Raw genomic sequence first — 19,733 nt, forward strand, 5'->3', positions numbered from 1 at the left:
GTAGTTTCCAATTTCTTCGTTTCCCTCTTTAGGGTTGGCCTGATTAATTCAAACATACATTATACACACCACATTTTATAATCAATTGTTCATCTTTATTTCCCATCTTGGTTAAATAATAATGTATAAATCTGCAAGGAAAAGCTCTGCCTCCAAGCCACAGCCAAGCCATAGCATCCATACAATTCTATTTTTCATTATTATGAAAAATAATATTATTGAGAAAAGCTATACTTGGCAATCAACTTTTGAACATTAATCATTCAATTTCTTTAATAAATCCCAGAGCAGGTGTGTTATGTTGGTACGTGTTGTTGCCAGGGCATTCCAAACATTTGTGAATGCAGAATGTGGGGCTCTGTGCCAGAAAGAGGAGGGCAGTGAATCCATGGGAGTCTTGGGTGTTTAGGAATTCAGGCTTTAGCCTCCCTGCTGGGATTATTGCATCATGGGACTGGTGTGTGATGGTGGAGGTCTGGAAAGAGGTTAGCAAGTGCTTTTCATTGGTGGTTACTATGTGTTTTCTGTGGTATGTTGTTTATACTTTTAAAACATTGAATACCATGGCAATAGTATGCTGTCAAACATATACATAATTTATATTTACATACATAAATATAAATGTATTATGTAAATGAGTTATGCAAATGTTAAAATCCAACCTGATGATGGATAAAATCCTTAAAACCCCCATGGAGCTCAGAGTTGACGAGGTCCGAGATCAGGGGATCCCGGCTTTCTGAGGACCTTTTGAGGACTGATTTGGATGCCGGTGCATTGGAGACACTTCCAGACCCTCCAGTCTGGCTTCTGATCGAGTGATGTCCCATGGACTCTGATTCATGCTGTGGGCTGATGTCCTGTTGTGGATGCCCATCCCCCACCTGCTTCTTTATGAATTGTCTCTGCATTTACTATGGAAAAACATGTCCCATGTGTGATCACATGTTATAGCTTAGCCCTTAACATGATAGCATTACACTTTCTTTATCAAAGGGCTTAACACGCCCACAGACAGATGAGGTCAGATGGCAGCCCTTAAGCCTGAGGGAAAAAAGGGGAGTAAATAATTCCAAGGTGGGATAGGGATGAAACCCTGGGGATTAGTACTCTACTCTAGATAGATAGTATGCTTCAACAGACATCATTCTAGCAGAAAAAATATGCATTCTACACATCCTAACCAGACAAAATAGACACACAGAATGAAAAGGGCTACAATGTTTCCACGTCTTTCCCCAACAACTTCCCAAACATACCAGGGGTGGTCCTCAACACAACTTATTTTAGCAACAAGAAAAAAGACACCAAGATCATTTTCTATTTTTTTTCATGTTCTGTGCCTACTTTTATTTCAGACTTTAAAAAAAAATACAGGAAGTCCAGTATAGTTCCCGGTGTATTATTCCTTGCTAATAATGACACCCAAACAAACACGGAGACATGAAACACATGCACAGGGAGCTGGTCCATCCCACAGGGTATATGGAAGTTGAGATGTTATCACATAAATAAGCCCACTCTTTCTCTCTTTTTGTTTTGACATGTTTGCTCTATAAACACCCGTGAAAGCTCTGAGACTCAATCTCTAGGATATTCCTAAATACTGTACTGTTATACATACGGTTTAGATATATCTGTATATTGCTGCTGAGAACTTCTTGTTAACTAAAAGCAGGAAAGGTATGGACATAATTTGGAAAAAACTAAACAAAACCGGCTATGGTTATCCTGTTCTTAGGTTTGAAATAGTCTATTGTCTTTATAAATCTTCATCACCCATGCTTTCCTCTTTTGCCAGTCTAAAAGAAAGCATTAGTATAAGCATTAAAAGTTGTGAGCGGGAATGCTAACAACGACACAGTGTACTTTGACAGCAGATGAACAGACCATCCTGTCAGGGAGGACAGCATATCTAGGGGAAAACAATGAAGTCTTCCATATGAGCTATATTAAAAAATGTTTGCTACTAAAATGGACCAAATGAAATCAGTCCATACCATGGATGCAGATAACTGTGTACAATAGTCATCCAAAAATACTCAAAAGAAGAGCAGGTCTCCTTTAGGGGGCGTTCTGTGGGTTCTGCGGGTCGATGGGTCTGGCGTTGAGGTACTCCAGAGAGAAGATCTGCAGGATCTTGTTGAGGTTCTGGATGGTGGAGCGGTCCAGGTTCTCCTCGTTGTCATCAAACGTGTGCCACACGGAGGGGAAGGGGGTGGGGATGAGGTGGAGGATGCGCACACCTGACAGGAAACCAGAGGGGGGGAAGGAGGGGTCAGGACACGCCTTCACACACACTACACAGGATGTCCTGAGTACTGGTGATTTATCATGTGTCTGTGTGTGTGTGTGTGTGAGTTGATTTGTGTGTGATTGTGTGTCTGTGTGTGTCTGTGTGAATCTATGTATGGGAATATATGGGAATGTATATGTATGCAAGTGTGTTAAGTGCGCTTTTGTATGTTTGTGCATGTATGTGTGTGTGTGTGTGTGTGTGTGTGTGTGTGTGTGTGTGTGTGTGTGTGTGTGTGTGTGTGTGTGTATGTGTGTGTGTGCTTGCATGCAGGCATGTTTTCTCTGGGTGTTTATGTGTGAGTTTGTGTGTCTTCATGCTTGTATATACTTATACCATATAAACATAGTATACTATACACAACATGCATGTATTTATAAATGTATGTTTGTCCATGTGAGTGGCTGTATGAACCTCTGTTCAGGAAGGGCACGTGGTCGTCCTGAACAAAGCCCACAGGCATGTTGGGCCAGAAGTACTGCACATCGGCGGGATGGTCAACCAGCTCGCCCATGGAGTGGAGACGACGCTCTGATAACACAGCACAAGAAGAGGAGACAGGATTCAAAACCGGCTACATAACACTCCACTGTAACATAAAATGAACACATGCAAGTGTGTTAGCTTGATCTGTACATTATGAATAATGTTTTAACTAATAATATTGACTGAAAAAACATAATCCTATGTTTAGCCATCAAGGCTACAGTATATCTATGTTTTTTTTTACTTTGTAGATTGAGAAAAAGGAAAAAATGCCTTGGTTTGCCAGTTGAGATCCTAATGTACACAGGGTGAAGTGTGATTAAATACCTATATTCTGGAGCCTGGTGAGCCAGCGTGATGTGCTGGAGAACTGGCTCCCGAAGCGAGGCCCCGGGGCCCCAATCAGGTCCATCAGCACAAACAGATCCTAAAGTGTGTGTGTGTGTGTGTGGGGGGGGGGGGGGGGGGGGACATGATGAACATAATTTAGGGTTTTCTTGTGTGGAATCAGCTCTCAGTTTAAGCAGATAAGAGTAGATAAGGGAAGATAACTCCTTCCTAATGGCCAACTCCCACTGTAGCTTTGAGGTACCAGGATGACATCATGAAGAAGAAGAAAGCCCCCCCCCCCCCCCCCCCCCCCACACACACACACACACACACACACACACACACACACACACACACAACAAACACCTTAAGCTTCTCCTCAGCTTTAAAGTATCCGCAACACAGCAAACACTACAACATGAATCATATGGTTCCTCTAAATTATTGAGGTTTCAAATTAACATTTATGTGTGTTTCTCAGAATCCTCATAATAGTGACCACAGGATGATCGCTAATATTATAAGGATATAATCCAATTTTTCTAATCCTGAGGTTGTTCTGATCTGAGAGACTGGAGGCTGATGGAGGTGAAGGGTGGCTGTGTGGACCCACAATGCCGTGCAGCAGGTTGGTGTCGGTGGCGCCGGCGGGGTGCGGGGTGCTCTCCATCTGCTGGGCCAGGTGACGGGAGCCGTACAGGGAGTCTGTGGCGGTCCACTGGAACATAGCCTCCTCACCGTCAAAGAACAGCAGCTGCAGTGTCAGGTCAGGGCTGGAGCTCTGGTGGGAGAGGGATCGGTGGTGGTGGTGGTGGTGGTGATAGAGAGTTATAGGAGAAGAAATGTATGGAACGAAAGAAATGTAAACGAATTTGCACAAAAATACAAAGTGTTGTTATTCTGAAAGCTTTTCTGCCCCCTAGTGGTTAAAGCGTGGCTATTTGAGTTCTCCGTTTTTATAATTTTTTTGTAGTATTTTATCATTAGATTTTTAAATCTGCTTTTTTATTTTTCGCTTTTAACTGGGGCTTCGATGCTCTTTTTCATGCATGGGGCAGGATTGCTTCCTCTGTTTCATATCACATCAGTGAAAAAGATGAATCTATTTGTAACAACACAGCTGCAGCCAGCCTCTTTCCTCTGGGGAAATCAGAGTTGACTTTTGTCATGATCTGTAAACTGTATTTCAAAACCTAGAACACAGACACAGAGTAATAATAAGCTATGCACAATAAAAAATATAATCGAATTTAAGATAATCTTATGTACCATTATTATATAATAATATAATATAATACTCCAATCATTTTGGTATGTTTTGTATCGTGTTTTGACACAATACAAAAAAAAGGCTGGACTTGACGACACTGACCAAACTTAAGTCCTCTATCCCCACCAACACAGATCTCCCTCTAGTCCCCAACCTTCTGCGTCTTCAGCTCCTGGTCCAGGGCCCGGGCCAGCTCCAGCATCATGGCGCAGGGCACGGCTGAGTCAGTGGCCCCCTGGAACTCCTTGCCGTGCCACTGGGGCGGGTAATACTTGGAGTCATAGTGACACGCCAGCACCAGGCGGCGCTTGGCGGAGGGGTCCAGGGTGGCGATGAGGTTGGTGAAGGTCAGGGGGCCGTACGGGGTCTGGGCCTCGAAGCTGTCCTCCGTCACGCTCCAGCCGGCCTCTAGGGAGCCAAGTGTCGTTTTGATATGCTGCGGTGGAAAGACACGCGCACACACACACACACACACACACACACACACACACACACACACACACACACGCACACACACACACACACACACACACATACACAAACACATACCCAGACATACACACGCAACGCAATACTCACTTGGATGCCACTTTTTGGACCAAAGTATTTGCTAATTGAATAGATACATTTATAACATAATATATAATATTTTATATAAAGCAATCATACACTGATCCACAATAATAATAAGCTCAAACAATGTTTTGATGCTGACATGGGTTCACGCTTTTGAATCAAATCAAGGTAAGAATTGCTGAATCAGACCTAGAATGAATGGAGCTAACACTGATTATCATGTGAACCCCATCATGAATTCCTAGTTTGCATTTGTAGACAAACTAAACTAAACCATTTATTGCATGGTGGTCCCAATAACTAATGTTGTTGTTCAGTTGGGAAGGCCCTGAGTACTGACCTGCTGTACCGCCAGACTGCCCGCCGTCCCGGGGTACCTGGTGACCAGCAAAGGGGTCAGATCCCTCTGCCACATCTGGTCCAGGTCCGTGTGGGCTAGGGCGCTGCGGATCTCTCCTGCAGTCAGCGTCGCGGCTCTGTGTGTGAGCTGGCCAGTTCATAAATGACACAGAATTAGAGACGGCATTGGGTCCCGGGGAGTTATCTTATTGCTGGTTGAGGAGGATTTAATGGTAGGTGCATGGCATCGTCTTATTCAATGACACCGTTAATTCAACAGGATGAACTGGGTTGAACTGATCTAATCATCCATTTGCCCACCTGGTCTTCCACCTATCAATTCATCCATTCATGCATCCATCCATCCATAATACATTTTTAACAAGGTTGATCCATCCAATGAAATATAACATGCTTGTTCAAGCTTTGGGGTTTTCCATTCAACGTTCCATTCATTTAGTATTAATATTTCACAATACCACACAGAACAATATGTGTGGTTGTTAAAGCGAATGACTCATAGCCTGCAGGGGCACAGCAAAGAACTAAAAGGCCATCTCAGCCGTTGTGTGTGTGAATCTGCGGTTGGAAGAGCAACAAACCAATATGGTTACCCAATGAGTTCTTGTGTAATCACCATGGTAATGGTTGGTAACAAGTCATTCAATGTCTGAAGATGACGCCAAAGCAGTGATGTGTCAACAGTTTCTGAGGAAGCCACCAGACTGAACGACATATAGGCCTACAATATTCGGATTTGGAGTAAAATTCTGAGTAAAATTGTTCAACTGTTTGGAGTTGAAAAATGACTTGGCCATCCGATTCATTAGCAAAAATAGGAGTGTCACATTGTTTGGTTGCTGCCTTGATGTGATTTTGACAACAGGCCAGTTCCCTCAAAGTGCAGAATCTCCCTTAAAACAACATCAACATCCCACTCTCAATGTGAATATACCCTGATTGAATGACCCTGACTATTCAACACTATACTCTTTTGATAAGGCAGCCACCTGTATAATAGCAAACTTACAAGCAGTTGGTAATTGTGGTAATTGTGATCAAGGCGTTTGTTAACGAGCCAACTCCCAACTCTTGCAGATAGGATTCCCATTGGATGTATTTTAATCTAATTTCATGTGTTCAAATTTCCAATAGTAGTTCATGGGTTGAAAGACAGAAAAAAAATCGAATCTCGAAAACGTTGGCTTTGAACATATTGATCCGGTCTGATCTGTGTTTGGTCTCAAAGGTCACCTGAGCTGTATATATCTTCTGCACAGACAACCCTGGATGCTTGGTGTGGTGACTAATTAAAAAGAGCACAAGACGCTTAGTGAAGGACATATTGATCACCCAACCACAAATAATCTGTGTCTGTTTGGTTTAGTATTGCTTTCCTGTCTCTAGATACAGATACCGGCTGGTTGTTAATTGACAGAGGAGGTAGAGGGAGACAGCATGTATAAGCGTATAGGATTGTTATAACACATTTCCAGAAACCTACGGTTTCTTTTTTTTCATAATTAACACACGGTCCTCTAGACATGATCGCACTCCCAGTGGCGTCGCAAGATGTTAGCAGCTGGTGTGAGTCAACCTGTAATCGTAGGTTCATAATGATGTGGTGCAAGTGACTCTCAACCTGTGATCCTCAAGAGATGGGATTCACAGACGAGATCAAACGGAGGTCCAGTTTCGATCTATAAATACCAACATCTGCAATTGGACGATCAATGGTGATAACCTTGCTGCCATAGCAACAGATAAAGAGGTGAGTGGATGAAGAACAAAGAAAGGCACATATTTACAAGAAGAATCGAGCTGCATCACAGAAATGACACAATAGTGTGCTGTTGCTTACAGCCTTGGACATTTCCTACATAGAAAACCTACAGGAGCGACAAATTACCACCAATTAGCCTAAATAAAATCGTAGGTATATCAAACTAGTATTATTTTGTAGAATATAAATCCGAATTCGAATAAAATATAATTATTATTTTATTTTAGCCTACTTTGTAAATTTTTAAAACGCAAAAACAAACTGCCCTTCATATATGTTGACCATAATCAATTAAATAAATAGGCAGGCATATAAATAGCAGAGAAAACAATATTACACTAAAACGTAGGTTATTAAAATAAAGAAATGTGCTCCCAGATGTAGCCTACTGGGACTTCCTTAATGATAGACAGAGACACATATAATAATTTAGTAACCTGTGACATAACTGTCATACGTTTGCTGTTTACCTTCTCTTGTGTCCATGGAATTCCATTGACACAGCTGATAAATATCCCAAAGATACTCAGAGCATTGAGAAAATGCATCGTTAACGGACCGTGGCGACGCTCATTCATCGCAGTCGATCCTCTGAGTCGTCAACATTCCCCCTCTCCTCAGTCAAGGCTTTACAGATCATGTGAACAACAGGAGGGAGGAGGAATCGGAGCCCGGGGCGCCGTTTAATGCGCACGTCACTGGTGTAGTTCATTTGGTCCCAAGGGTCAATTTAAAAAACACTAAACGCCGTCGTTTGTCATGTCCTGTGGTAGGCCGATCACGACAACATGCCCCCATGGTCCACCGATGTGAACATAGTTTAATGCGCGTTTATTTATGCAGTGGCTGGGGGTAAAGGTAGCCTTGTTTAACCCAAAAGTCATTAGGTTTAACATGGCATGTGAAACAAATATGAAATATATGCTTTTAAAAAGCATAGGCCTAATCTTTAAAAATACTTAAAAAAAAACAACATGATTGATTGACATAATTATTTGCAGAACCCATTCCTACCATCGCCATAACATAAAATATCGACATTCATGCAAATGTTTAATGTGTACAAGTGTTTGAGATGTAATCCACTAGCAAAACCATATATACTAAATAATTGACACCTATATTGCCTACTTTATATCTGCACAATTTATCATTTCATTTGAGACCACCGGAGCACCGCCCACTTTCATAGAGTCACGTGGTTCTCATTCCACGTGTTGAACCAGGAAGTGCCACACTTGTCAACATTCATACATTTTTACAGTGTTAATCATAACATCCATGTCTACAACTTGATCTGCATTTTACCTTATTCTGATTTTAAACCACAATGGCAGACGAAGTATCGTGCTTGAAGGCACGGCTCCTGGACAAGGAGACGGAGTTAGACGTTTTGAAGAAAAAATTGGCGCAATTAGAAAAGGTTTGGGAATATGCTCAAAGTTCGATTGTAGGTTAATATTGATAATAACAGATCGTAAGCTTCCTTGTGCTTCCTAGTTCATTGTGCACTTTGAAATTATGCTCGTCTGCACGAAGGTCCAATACTGTAATCGGAACAATGCAGCTTAATAGTTGTGCGAAACATCTTATTGCCATTGTATTGCCTGCTTGCCTGCTTGCCTGAGATAAAGTAACTAACACGTTGTGTGTAATCCTGTTGTATCTAGAACGAGAAGCCATGTATCGAATTGATTGACAAAGTTACAACTCTGACCCCTTTGGAGTCCAAACCTCTTTCAAACGAGGACATCATGCGCTACAGCAGACAGCTTCTTCTACCAGAGCTAGGCGTCCGAGGTAAATTAATCGAAGTGTATGAGAAAGGTCAAATGTTGAGCTGCACTGCAGTTTGATTTCGAATGATTATCATGGGTCTTTATTGTGTTCAGGTCAACAGAACCTCTCCCAGAGCTCTGTACTGGTGGTTGGATGTGGAGGACTGGGCTGCCCGCTGGCACAGTATCTAGCTGCAGCAGGGATTGGTGGGTAATCATGTTGGCAGGATGAATGTAAACAAACAGGATCCATGGCCAATGTCTTTCTGACACAATCGTTCAAAAACCATAAAGCAGACCCCTGTTAATTGAATTGTCAACCTCATGTATCAAAATGATAATATTGCACGTTTTCTTTGGTTAATTAATTTAATGGTTAATTTTTAATTATTATTTTTTTTATTATAACATGTATGGGATTATGGGATTGTAGTGCTTGATATACACAGTTCCCGGTTAGGGTTAGGGTTAGAAAGGGTTAGTGTACTTCATACACTTCATTGGTGCCAGAAACCATTCATGTTATTTAATCATCAACCTAATGGCACCTCGTAAACTAAAAACCCAGTGTATACTTGATCCTAACCTTAACTGCATCAATAACTATAATCACATTGCATGCTGATGCAAAATGCAACCAATTGGAAAATTATTTTGAGAGAAATAAGCCCTCTGTGCCACGACATACTTTGATTGAACACGTACCCTGAACAATTTGCTTCACTGAAACCCCTTCTAGGTGATTGACTTCTTAGAATACTGTCAGCCTATTGATAAGATGCATGGAGTCTACTGCTCTACAGTGGAGCTCAAGGCTTCACCTATGAGGGCTCCAAGTCTTCCCCTCATAACAGCTCCTTTCTACTGGTTTTTACCCCAGGGCGTCTGGGCCTGCTGGACTATGACGAGGTGGAGCTCAGTAACCTCCACAGACAAGTGCTGCATAGAGAGGAGAGCCAAGGCCAGGCCAAGGCCCTGTCTGCTGCCACTGCTGTCAACAGGTACCTCCATTTAGTGGTTTTTCTAGCACACTTAGAAGCAGTTGACAAGTGTATTTTGATCCGTAGTAATCTCCACCACTTAGTCGTTGAGGTGGTTGTAGTTTTTTTCAAATATGACTGTGTGTCTGTATTGTCTTAAATTGCTCAAATTGAATTTACAAGTTAAATTTAAACTGTATTTGACCATGCCTGCACACAACCACCCTGCATACAATTTGGTGTGTGAGTAAGTTTATTAGCAAGTACCAATGTTGTATCATATTAATGACACCCCTATTCTACCAATGTGCTTCAAATAGTGCTTTCGAGAAACTCAGTGTGTAATCAGCTGTAGCAACAATGTTATTATGTATTTACAATTATTTATTTATTTTCAGAATCATACTGTTTTGTAAAATAAAGTTGTTCCTATTCTTGTAAAGCGTCTTTCCATACTAAGCAAAGTGCTATATAAATCCAATGTATTATCAAAGATTTGCTGTTTCTTTTAGCTTTTTGTAACCCTTTGATTACTCTGTAATATGGGATGGCGCGTTCTAGTCTCACCACAGGTTATATATGGTCAAACATTTCACCCCAGTCTGCAAATATTGTGTAAACATGTTATTTTAGAGAGTGCTGTTTTGGGTGGCTTTCTCACCCACAATCAGCACTACTGTGGTAAGTGTACAGTGTATAACCATGACCACTTGGGGGCGCCATTTCATTGGCTTACTGAATTGATTCCTTGTTGCAGTTTTCAAGCCAGCAACTCAGTACAGTACATTACTTTGGTCCTAGACCGACACAGTCAGTGCAGTGTTTGAGCCCCATTTCACAATATTTTTGTTTGTTTTGACGTGCTCTGACCTTGTGCTTCTATGTCCACAGGCTGAACTCGACTGTAGAGTGCATACCCTACAACCTCCAGCTCTCTTCTGAGAATGCCCTGCAACTGATCCAACAGTATCCTTTGACACCTTAACCACCGTTAACCTACTGACCCCCTGCCACTCACCTCACCCACTGACTTCTTCCAGCTCGCCCCGAGTTGCCAGCCCCAAGTCACATTCAAAAAAGACCTGTTGCCGGATCCTTGACCTCCATGACACCGTCAGGTATGACATCGTGGCCGACTGCTCGGACAACGTGCCCACCCGCTACCTGGTGAACGACGCCTGCGTGCTCAGCCGCAAGCCCCTGGTGTCAGCCAGCGCCCTGAGAATGGAGGGACAGGTGAAATAAATAAATAAAGAATGTCCTTACAAAGTTCCAACGTATGTAAAAGATCTGAATCACTAATGTGGACGTGTTGATGTCTTTGTGTTGGGCTGCGTGTAGCTGACGGTGTATAACTACCGAGGAGGGCCGTGCTACAGGTGTCTGTACCCTGTGCCCCCTCCAGCCGAGATGGTGACCAACTGCTCTGACGGAGGGGTGCTGGGAGTGGGTGAGGGGCTCTTCCTTTGTTTTCCCCACCCTTCCTCCACCCTTTCCCTCCCCCCAAAAAATTATTGCGATTAGGTGGTGACAAGGTTTGTTGTTTGTTTGTTGTCTGTTTGTGTGTGTGTGTGTGTGTGTGTGTGTGTGTGTGCGTGTGTTAACGTGGTCCTCTTTTGTCTCAGTTCCAGGAATTATGGGATGTCTCCAAGCTCTGGAGGTCATCAAGATTGTGTCTGGACAAGGATGTATCCTTCCTTCCTCGTGTGTTTTCTATTAATATCTGCCTTGTTATCATCGCAGGTCATTGTAAAGAAAGTATATCAATTAGTCATGGTTATATAAGTGTAGGGGGGGAAAAAGTAGATCACATTCAAGTGTATCAAGGCAAGGCAAATTACATGAATTGTTTTTTTTAATTAAAAAAGAACAGACAGATTTGTTCCTAGAGTTCTCCAGCCGTCATATTGTGGATGTGGGCCAAGTGTGCTATGGATTTTCTCCATTCATAACCAACCTAAAACAGTACAATTCTATAACATTCATGTATAATTTACAACATAAAATGCTACTAAAAACATCATGTATTGAATATGTGACTGCAAACCCCAGAAACCTAAGAAAAAGCAGCATCAAGCAGCAAGTAGTGGAGCTTTGCATCACATGTTATTCCATTTAACTCGTATTAACTCACATTAGGTTAATCGTGTATCTTGGAATTTTTTTAATCCACAACAAAGGTGGTTTTCCTCGGAACAAATCTGTTTGTTGGGTCTAATGCAATTAGTCTGCATTATCTGTATCTTACATTTTATTTACTTGCTGTTGCAGTAAAGCTATATATATATATAACTGTGTTTCTACTGATTGTGTGTTTGTACTGTGCTCCCCTGTTTTACACCTGGCCTCTAGAATCACACACACACACACACACACACACACACACACACACACACACACACACACACACACACACACACACACACACACACACACACACACACACACACACACACACACCGCTCCTACCACACATCTAAATGTTACCATGCCAGCATGCCACATTCCCAACCAGGCCTCCTCTGCAAGCCCTTGGCAGGCAGATGTTTCCCGATAAAAACAGGCCCCTTCCTTGACCAGGTGGGCCTGCAGCTTCCTGCGGGCAGCAGCTGGTGATGTTTGACGCTCTGGACACCAGGTTCAGGTCCATCAAGCTGCGGCCCAGGCAGCCCCAGTGTGCTGTGTGTGGGGACAAACCCTCAGTCACCCAGCTGTTGGACTACGAGGCCCTCTGTGGTTCTGCAGCCACAGACAAGGTGGGTCACCCCCGGGCATCAGCCTGGCCCCTGATACTGTGCACGAATGAATACGATTCAACCAAGGTGGATGAACCCTTAAACTATTGGAGGATTATGCAATGAACCAGTTGTGAACTCTCGCACCAATTGTTTAGTTGATTATTTACAGGTGATATGTTAAAACGTGTCTAATCTCATCTAATCGCATAATTGAATAGTACATCAGATTTCCCCTCAATTGTAGGAAGTACTTTTATTGCTTCCAAATGCCTTTTCTCTCTGCTTGTTTGGCAGTGCCGCAGACTCAACCTCCTCTCCAAAGATCAGAGGATCACGGTGCAGGTACACACAATGCGCACACACACACACACACACACACACACACACACACACACACACACACACACACACACACACACACACACACACACAAAAGAGCCTGGCGTGACTCACTGTACTTAGCAACGGTTATTTTATAATTTCACTTAATTTTCTGTTTTTTCTTTCTGTGCGTGCATTCATAAACTGTGATTACATCTTATTGCTGGTCCAACCCTAAATGGGAAATGAGTATTCTAAGTATTCAAGGTTTTCAAAAGGATAGAGAATAGTGTGTTCTGTTTGGCAGTGACCGCTTGTGAATTAGGTTTGTTTATAGCACTTGAATGTCAAGCCTTCTAACTGGCCAGGCCGTTAGGCGTAGATGGCGATCCTGATGATTGAGGCGTAATAGCGATTGTACAAGGGCTTCATTTAGACGTAGAAATCTTGTGATGCCATGGAAGTTACAGTTATACTGATCGTTTTCCCTCTACATGGTTTTGAGTGTTTTTCCAATACTCCGTACACATTTGTTTTAACAGGACATGTAACGCCGCCATTGTAACACTGCTATGCTTTGGTGACACTGTTGTTCCAGGAGTATAAAGCTATCGTGGACAATGCGTCCTCCCATCTCCTGCTGGATGTGCGCCCTCCTGTGGAGGTGGATATATGCCAGCTACCCTTCTCCCTCAGTATCCTTCGGCTTCATCAGAGTTGTGTGTGTGTGTGTGTGTGTGTGTGTGTGTGTGTGTGCCGGGGATGTCGACTTATGATATGATCGATTCAAAATTATAATATTTTTAACCCATAGTTATACATACTAATGTAGTTCAGTGGTAGGCTGCCCTCCAGTGCTCTGCGATTCCCATCCTCAGCCTTCTGCCACTAGACATTCCTCTCTCCAGCCTGCAGCAGGGGAAGAGCAGCCATCTCCAGTTACTCCAGGAGCGCATCAGCCAATCCAAAGGGCAGATGTCGGGAGACGGCCCGCTTCCAGGTAACCCGTCTGAACGCCTCTGCGTCTAAAAAGGCAGGGGAACCGTGAGGGGACGAGAGCAGACTTGTACATATGCACGTTTTGTAATGTCGTCTTGCTTATTTTAGAGAGTCCGGGACTACGATGTAATGACGGTTGCTAGGTAATTATTTTCCATAACAACTGCGTTTGACCTGAGCAGCTGGCAGGCTTGGAAACACCGAAACGAAAGAAAAGGAGAATATTCAAGATGTTATTTGTGTTGTGCTCTGTATATTCACCATGTGAAAGAGCTTTATATAGAGTTGTACTACTTGATGATCCACTATAAACCTGTGTGTGTATTTTCATATCTTTTAATCCTTGCAACACTGATTAAGGGGGCACTAACGGGGATCTCTGAATAAACTGGTAAAAAGATGCCTTGAAATGATATACAAATGAATAAGACTACAATGTATAACTCTATTTTTTTTGCTGCATGACGCCCTGCTGTCTGTGGGCAGTCTATGTCATCTGTAAGCTGGGGAATGACTCCCAGAAGGCTGTTCAGCTCCTGGAGAAGATGAGCACATCAGAAGTGGGTGACATCACTGTCAAGGACATTTGTGGGGGACTCATGGCCTGGTCCCAAAAGATCGACCCGGAATTTCCACAATATTGAGTTGCTGATTTCAATATGTATATTTTTGTTGCCATATTTAATAAATGAGTTGGACTTAACTTGTTTGTTATTGATTTGTCTCTAATTAATTGTGGCATTATATGAAAATAGTAGTAGTAGTAGTAGTAGTAGTAGTAGATAGTAGTAAAATAGTAGTAGTTGATCTATTGATCAAAGGATATTTATCCTAAAAGAATGTTACTTATTATTTTCGGCAAACAAAATGTAACCGTGTGTCTTCAGAAGCTGTGTATCTGCAAACTGTTATGGAAAGCTACGTGTTGTACTGTTTTTTTTATCCACCGTGGAACTGCAGTAGGCTTACGGTGTCCAGAAGAAATGTCCCTTCGGGTTCATCAAAGTCAAAAAATCATTTATCTTATCTTATATAAATCCTATAGGTCGAGTGTCATCGCAGTACCACAGCATTTTGAGTCAGACAAAAAAAAGAGTTTGGAAAAGGAAATCTTTTTATCGTCTCATGATTTCATATATCGTAGCGTCTACCGAGTTTTGAGTAGCGTACCATAAGTTCAAATAACGGAAAAGGAAGGGGCATGCGCGTTGATCCCATGTCCGTCAGAGGCGCCATAGCTGTTCAGAGACTGTAGTTCACAAATTCCTATCCGCATACGGAAACCCTGCTATGAGAAGGTAATAAAAACTCCAAGCCCCAGGGACTATATCGGCTCATTTTCTCGTGAAACGGGGGGAGTAGAGTCACAGCTGGAACGATAATAAGATGCGCATGAATTTACTATCTGGCAATAGCGGAATAAAGATAAGAGAAACTTTCATAAAGCGGACGTTTCAGTAGGTCATTGCGCGTATTCACAGACAAACTAGATTCGTAACAGTGAACGGCGCTTAACTCGTGCGGCTTACAAAAGTTGATTGAACTTTACGCTCCGCGTTCCACAGTTGATGGAGTTGCTAAGTTTCTGTGCTTCACTTACAATGGATAGGAAAGCAGCCTTTGCTCATTGTGAAGGTAACGTATCATTCGCACTTGTGTAGCTATCGTTTCCAGATCAACAGGCTTTAAGAAAATACGCATTTAAACAGTGAAAGCATATGCCAACTAGCAGTATTCGCTGATTGTATAACTTGTTTTGCTGGCATTCTGGGTCTTGGTTATGTTCTGCCAGCAATCCAGTCGCAAGTGGGAGGGGTCCAGATGTTCAGAAGCCAGATGTTGGAGTTTTTCTTTTGCCTCTTTTCTATCAAAATGTTTAACATTTATTTTGGAAACTTATAACATCATTGAAACAACTCTGTTTCTGTTTAGTGGCAGGTTTCCTGTGGTCGGAGTGGTTTACTGACTTCAGCAAGGAGAAGAAAGGTCTGTGGTCATGAAGTTTTCAAGCTCAGTTGCTGAAGTCTGGGAATCGATGAGAACTATCCCATTCACCTGCGTGCATTAAGGTGGGCGGACAAGCATTTGCAAGAGAACTCCATCATTACTTCATACGAAATCACCCCAAACAATGTCAGTTTAGACACACAGGGCTCCTACCTGTTTCCTTTTCCTTGGAATGAGGAGAGTACACAGAAGCGGTGGTGCTTAGGGGGCACAAGCCCAGAACTCAGAACACACAAAACAACCCTCTTTTGTTTTAATTATTTTTTGCACCCACCGGCCCCCGTCGGAGGAGGAAAAACCCCAATGTCTACCTCCTCCCCCACGTCCTTACCTCGAGCCTACGTCCACTCGCTCCATCCGCACCACCCGTCCTCGCCGCCTACCCCGTCTCCGTCGCCCAGCCCGCCGGGGCCACTCTACAGCCGGCTCTCCAACGGCAGCCACAGTGCCTCTAGCCCCACCAACTCCCGGGGCTCCTTCCATGGCGTGTCCTTCCTGCTCCAGATCGGACTCACCAGGGAGACGGTCAGCCTGGAGGTGGGGGACGTGTCGCTGTCCGCCGTCAAGGACCTGGTGTGCTCCATCGTCGACCAGAAGGTACCTTGGGCTGGGGGCTGGGGGGCAGATGTCTGTGTGGTCACTGTGTAGAGTCTCGGGGAGGTGGATCAGAAAAAGCATGTTGAAGGTGTTGATGGTGAAGGGGGTAATGCTGCTTTTATTTGTGTAGCATCCTAACTGCCCTCACCTCTGAATCTGCACGACTTACAACCAATTTTGTTATTTCATGCTATCTCACTTGGGGCCAATAGCGTGGAAATCGAAACAGTGTCCAACAAGAAATATTTGTTCTCGTGTTTGCGTGTCTTACACATTCTTATATCATCTCTGTTGGCTACAAGGGTTGCATTTCCACTGTTATTTATCTGTTTTCAAAGCTCAGGCAGTTGGAATGAAGACAGTAGGGTCCTTCCAAACAGACACATGCACACACACGCACAGACACACTCACACACAAACACAAACACGCATGCTTGCGCCCGCAAACTCATAAACACGCTCACACACACACACACACACGCACACGACAGCATTTTTCTTATATTTGTGTGTCACATACGTGTGCACTGCCTTTGTTTTGCGAGGCAGACATCTGGGTCCCGTGCCCACCGATTCAGACACCACAGAAGCATGCACAACGGCAGCGAGCCTGCTGCTCCAGTTACCGTGCGCAGCCTAGAAGCGCCAGTTGTTTACACTGTGGTGTGCCGGAGCTGGACCCATGATGGGAGCAGACACACACACACACACACACACACACACACACACACACACACAGGGAGCTTTAAACGCACAAACACATACAACACACACACACACACACACACCAGCACACCCAGAACTACTCAGCGGTTTGGGCTCTGCCGTACTCATCCCTGATGTAATCTCGGGCTTGTTTTCCATGACAATGCGAGCCCTGTTGTAATGGCACTGGATTAATGGCCCCTAGCATATGGAAAGGCTTTGAACTCGGCGCACAGGCTGAATCAATCAAGTGTGACTGCCAAGTATCATTTGGTGGAGAGCGGGAGTCTGAACTGCACCCAGCAGGCTCTAATGTGCTCCTCCATGTACGCTTGACGTGAAGACTCTTTGGGGGGAAGGTCGTGAACATGGGATGTGTGTGTGTGTGTGTGTGTGTGTGTGTGTGTGTGTGTGTGTGTGTGTGTGTGTGTGTGTGTGTGTGTGTGTGTGTGTGTGTGTGTGTGTGTGTGTGTGTGTGTGTGTGTGTGTGTTCAGAAGTTAATATTGACATACTTTAAGTAGAAAGTCCTGCATTCCTTCTACCCATCTTCACAAGCAAGGCGGGGTGACAGGATGAGGATTGAAAATGCTTATGACGGTACGCTCTTCGCTGCCCTTTAATGGTCTAATGGTTTTGTCCACATAAAGCTTCTATCCTGATCCAAGCAGGCCGGCTAGGAAATAGGAATGATGTTGATGGAGGTGCATTTTGTCCTTTGATGACAACGTTTCATTGGGGCTAGTCAATCTTCACTGAGAAAAGCTTTTCTCTGATTTTTAAACACTACGTAGTCCTGTGTGAGTCTAAACATTTTCTTGTTTCAATGCAAGTGGAAGCAATATGTATATAAACTAACTTAACTTGAAACTTAAAGCAGTCTATGCCTATCAGGTAATAACAAAAGCAGTAACTTGGACTCTGTGGACTTACAGTATCTACATTGTAGATACAATTACATACATTGTAAATGTGTCTACACTTTAGATACAGTTATATACACTACATTGGAGCCATGTATCCACTTACATATTGTGATAAATAACAATTAGATCTTCAAAATTATTTTTGTGAATTTTTCTTGTTGGATTATACTCACATGATCAAAACGAATTGGTTTCACATACTATACACAGAGAAACACATTTCTCACACTGTATCGAGAGAGCTTGTCTGTGGTGGAAACAGATTAACGTTTCCTGTTTGAGATTTTAATGAAATTACGCCTTTTGTGCGTTCAGCCCACTTTCGTGCCATTTCATCACCTCGCAATCATAATAATGATGATTAGAGATTGATGATGAAAACTCTAATCACTCCAGAGATTAAACATGGCACTCTCATCATCCACTAAAACCTCAAATATCGCCTATTGAACTATCAGTTAAACGGAATGTAGTTCACAAAGGCTTTGCAGCAACCGGCCAAGGATAGTGAGCTGGCCGTCCCATCTGCCCTGGTGTCATTTGGTTCCATGTTGGCCCAAGTTGACATTCCTGAGGAGCCGGGTAATGTTGTTGTTCTTTATGAGATCTGCTGATTCTCACTAGCTCATTCCGAGCGGCCCCGCAGAGCAGAACATCTCATCACCGCTCATATTTGAATGGGTCCCGTAATGTATTGGCATGGTCGCAAGAATGTGTTTCCAGAATCTGTTTCGGCGGCATGATATTTGTTACAGGAAAGGGTCGGGTAATATGGTGCTTTGAAGAGACTTTGTACTCAAGAGAGTCATCAGTGTGTGGCTTCCATGTTGTATGTTGCATTACGTGTTTATTATCTCCAGTGAAATAATGTCTGGGCCATTCTGTTCGGTATGTGTATAAGAGTGTTGTACTTCTTGTACAACACAACCCTGTGTCACCAACAGTATAGTAGTATCTGCATTTCAAATTGTGACCCCCCCCCCCCCCACACACACACACACACACACGCACACACATAGTACATATACAATCCCATTCATGTCATTTTTACTATCTCATACATTAGCTAATTTCCTCTACTTTCTACTCCCACCAAAGCTAACTTATGTTGTGCAGGGCCTTAGAGAGAGAGTTATCTTGAGGATCTGCCCATATGGCTTTGATATCAATGGAAAATATGACTGTGAGCCTTCAGCACAATCTGGCTCACTCCGGCCTATGTTTTGATTCAGAAATATGCATGACAACAGTATGTTTAAAAACAAAAAAAAAAGAAGTTCATCTCGGCCAACTTCTCCGGCTGAAGGTCTGTAACGTGTACTCTTCTAGGGACTGATACCGGGGAGTAACTTCAATGGACTCCCCTGTCATGCCTGCATTTCCTCAGCTCAGAGACGGTTGAGTTCACTAAGTGACTCACCGTTTGCTCATGTTGCACAGGCGCTTTCTTGTGTTTGTGTCTGTCTACCACAAGGCCTTTTGCTGAGTCAGCCATCGCCTTGTATTGTATTTATCTGTACATGTGACACAAAGTCAGTAGGTAAACTACAAGAAATGGGCTCCCCCTACTTGTATTATTACAATTGCTATAGCTAATAGTTGTC

At 43.2% G+C, this 19,733-nt stretch overlaps 3 protein-coding genes across 4 annotated transcripts in view; 2 read left to right on the forward strand and 1 right to left on the reverse strand.

The window, feature by feature from the left end:
• Positions 1-1,316: 1,316 nt before the first annotated feature.
• On the reverse strand, positions 1,317-7,708 carry qpct (glutaminyl-peptide cyclotransferase). Its single transcript, XM_084482068.1, has 7 exons — positions 7,551-7,708; positions 5,299-5,445; positions 4,537-4,818; positions 3,726-3,893; positions 3,110-3,209; positions 2,711-2,827; positions 1,317-2,246 (listed from the first exon to the last, which is right to left on the reverse strand). Exons 1-7 carry the CDS (start codon positions 7,656-7,658, stop codon positions 2,065-2,067), a joined length of 1,104 nt encoding a protein of 367 aa, XP_084338194.1. The 5' UTR covers positions 7,659-7,708; the 3' UTR covers positions 1,317-2,064.
• Positions 6,127-14,593, forward strand: mocs3 (molybdenum cofactor synthesis 3). Of its 2 annotated transcripts, none has more exons than XM_084482067.1 (13): positions 6,127-7,068; positions 8,751-8,880; positions 8,973-9,065; positions 9,739-9,859; positions 10,730-10,804; positions 10,957-11,074; positions 11,180-11,288; positions 11,464-11,526; positions 12,431-12,594; positions 12,871-12,918; positions 13,496-13,592; positions 13,790-13,897; positions 14,383-14,593. In XM_084482067.1, the coding sequence occupies exons 2-13, from the start codon at positions 8,835-8,837 to the stop codon at positions 14,538-14,540; spliced, it is 1,200 nt and encodes a 399-aa protein (XP_084338193.1). In that variant the 5' UTR covers positions 6,127-7,068; positions 8,751-8,834; the 3' UTR covers positions 14,541-14,593. The 2 variants fall into 2 exon arrangements, with proteins under 2 accessions (XP_084338193.1, XP_084338192.1); XM_084482066.1 differs by lacking the exon at positions 6,127-7,068 and adding an exon at positions 8,301-8,503.
• Positions 14,594-15,275: 682 nt separating this feature from the next.
• The window catches only part of prkd3 (protein kinase D3), a 38,985-nt gene continuing 34,527 nt past the window's right edge, over positions 15,276-19,733 (forward strand). The window contains exons 1-2 of the mRNA XM_084481745.1: positions 15,276-15,531; positions 15,829-16,500. Of these exons, the coding sequence (XP_084337871.1) occupies positions 16,207-16,500 (294 nt within the window). The 5' untranslated portion in view covers positions 15,276-15,531; positions 15,829-16,206. The remainder of the gene's footprint in view (positions 15,532-15,828; positions 16,501-19,733) is intronic.

This window comes from Micromesistius poutassou, assembly GCF_964030765.1.
Source record: "Micromesistius poutassou genome assembly, chromosome: 17".
Classification (NCBI taxonomy): Eukaryota; Metazoa; Chordata; class Actinopteri; order Gadiformes; family Gadidae; genus Micromesistius; species Micromesistius poutassou.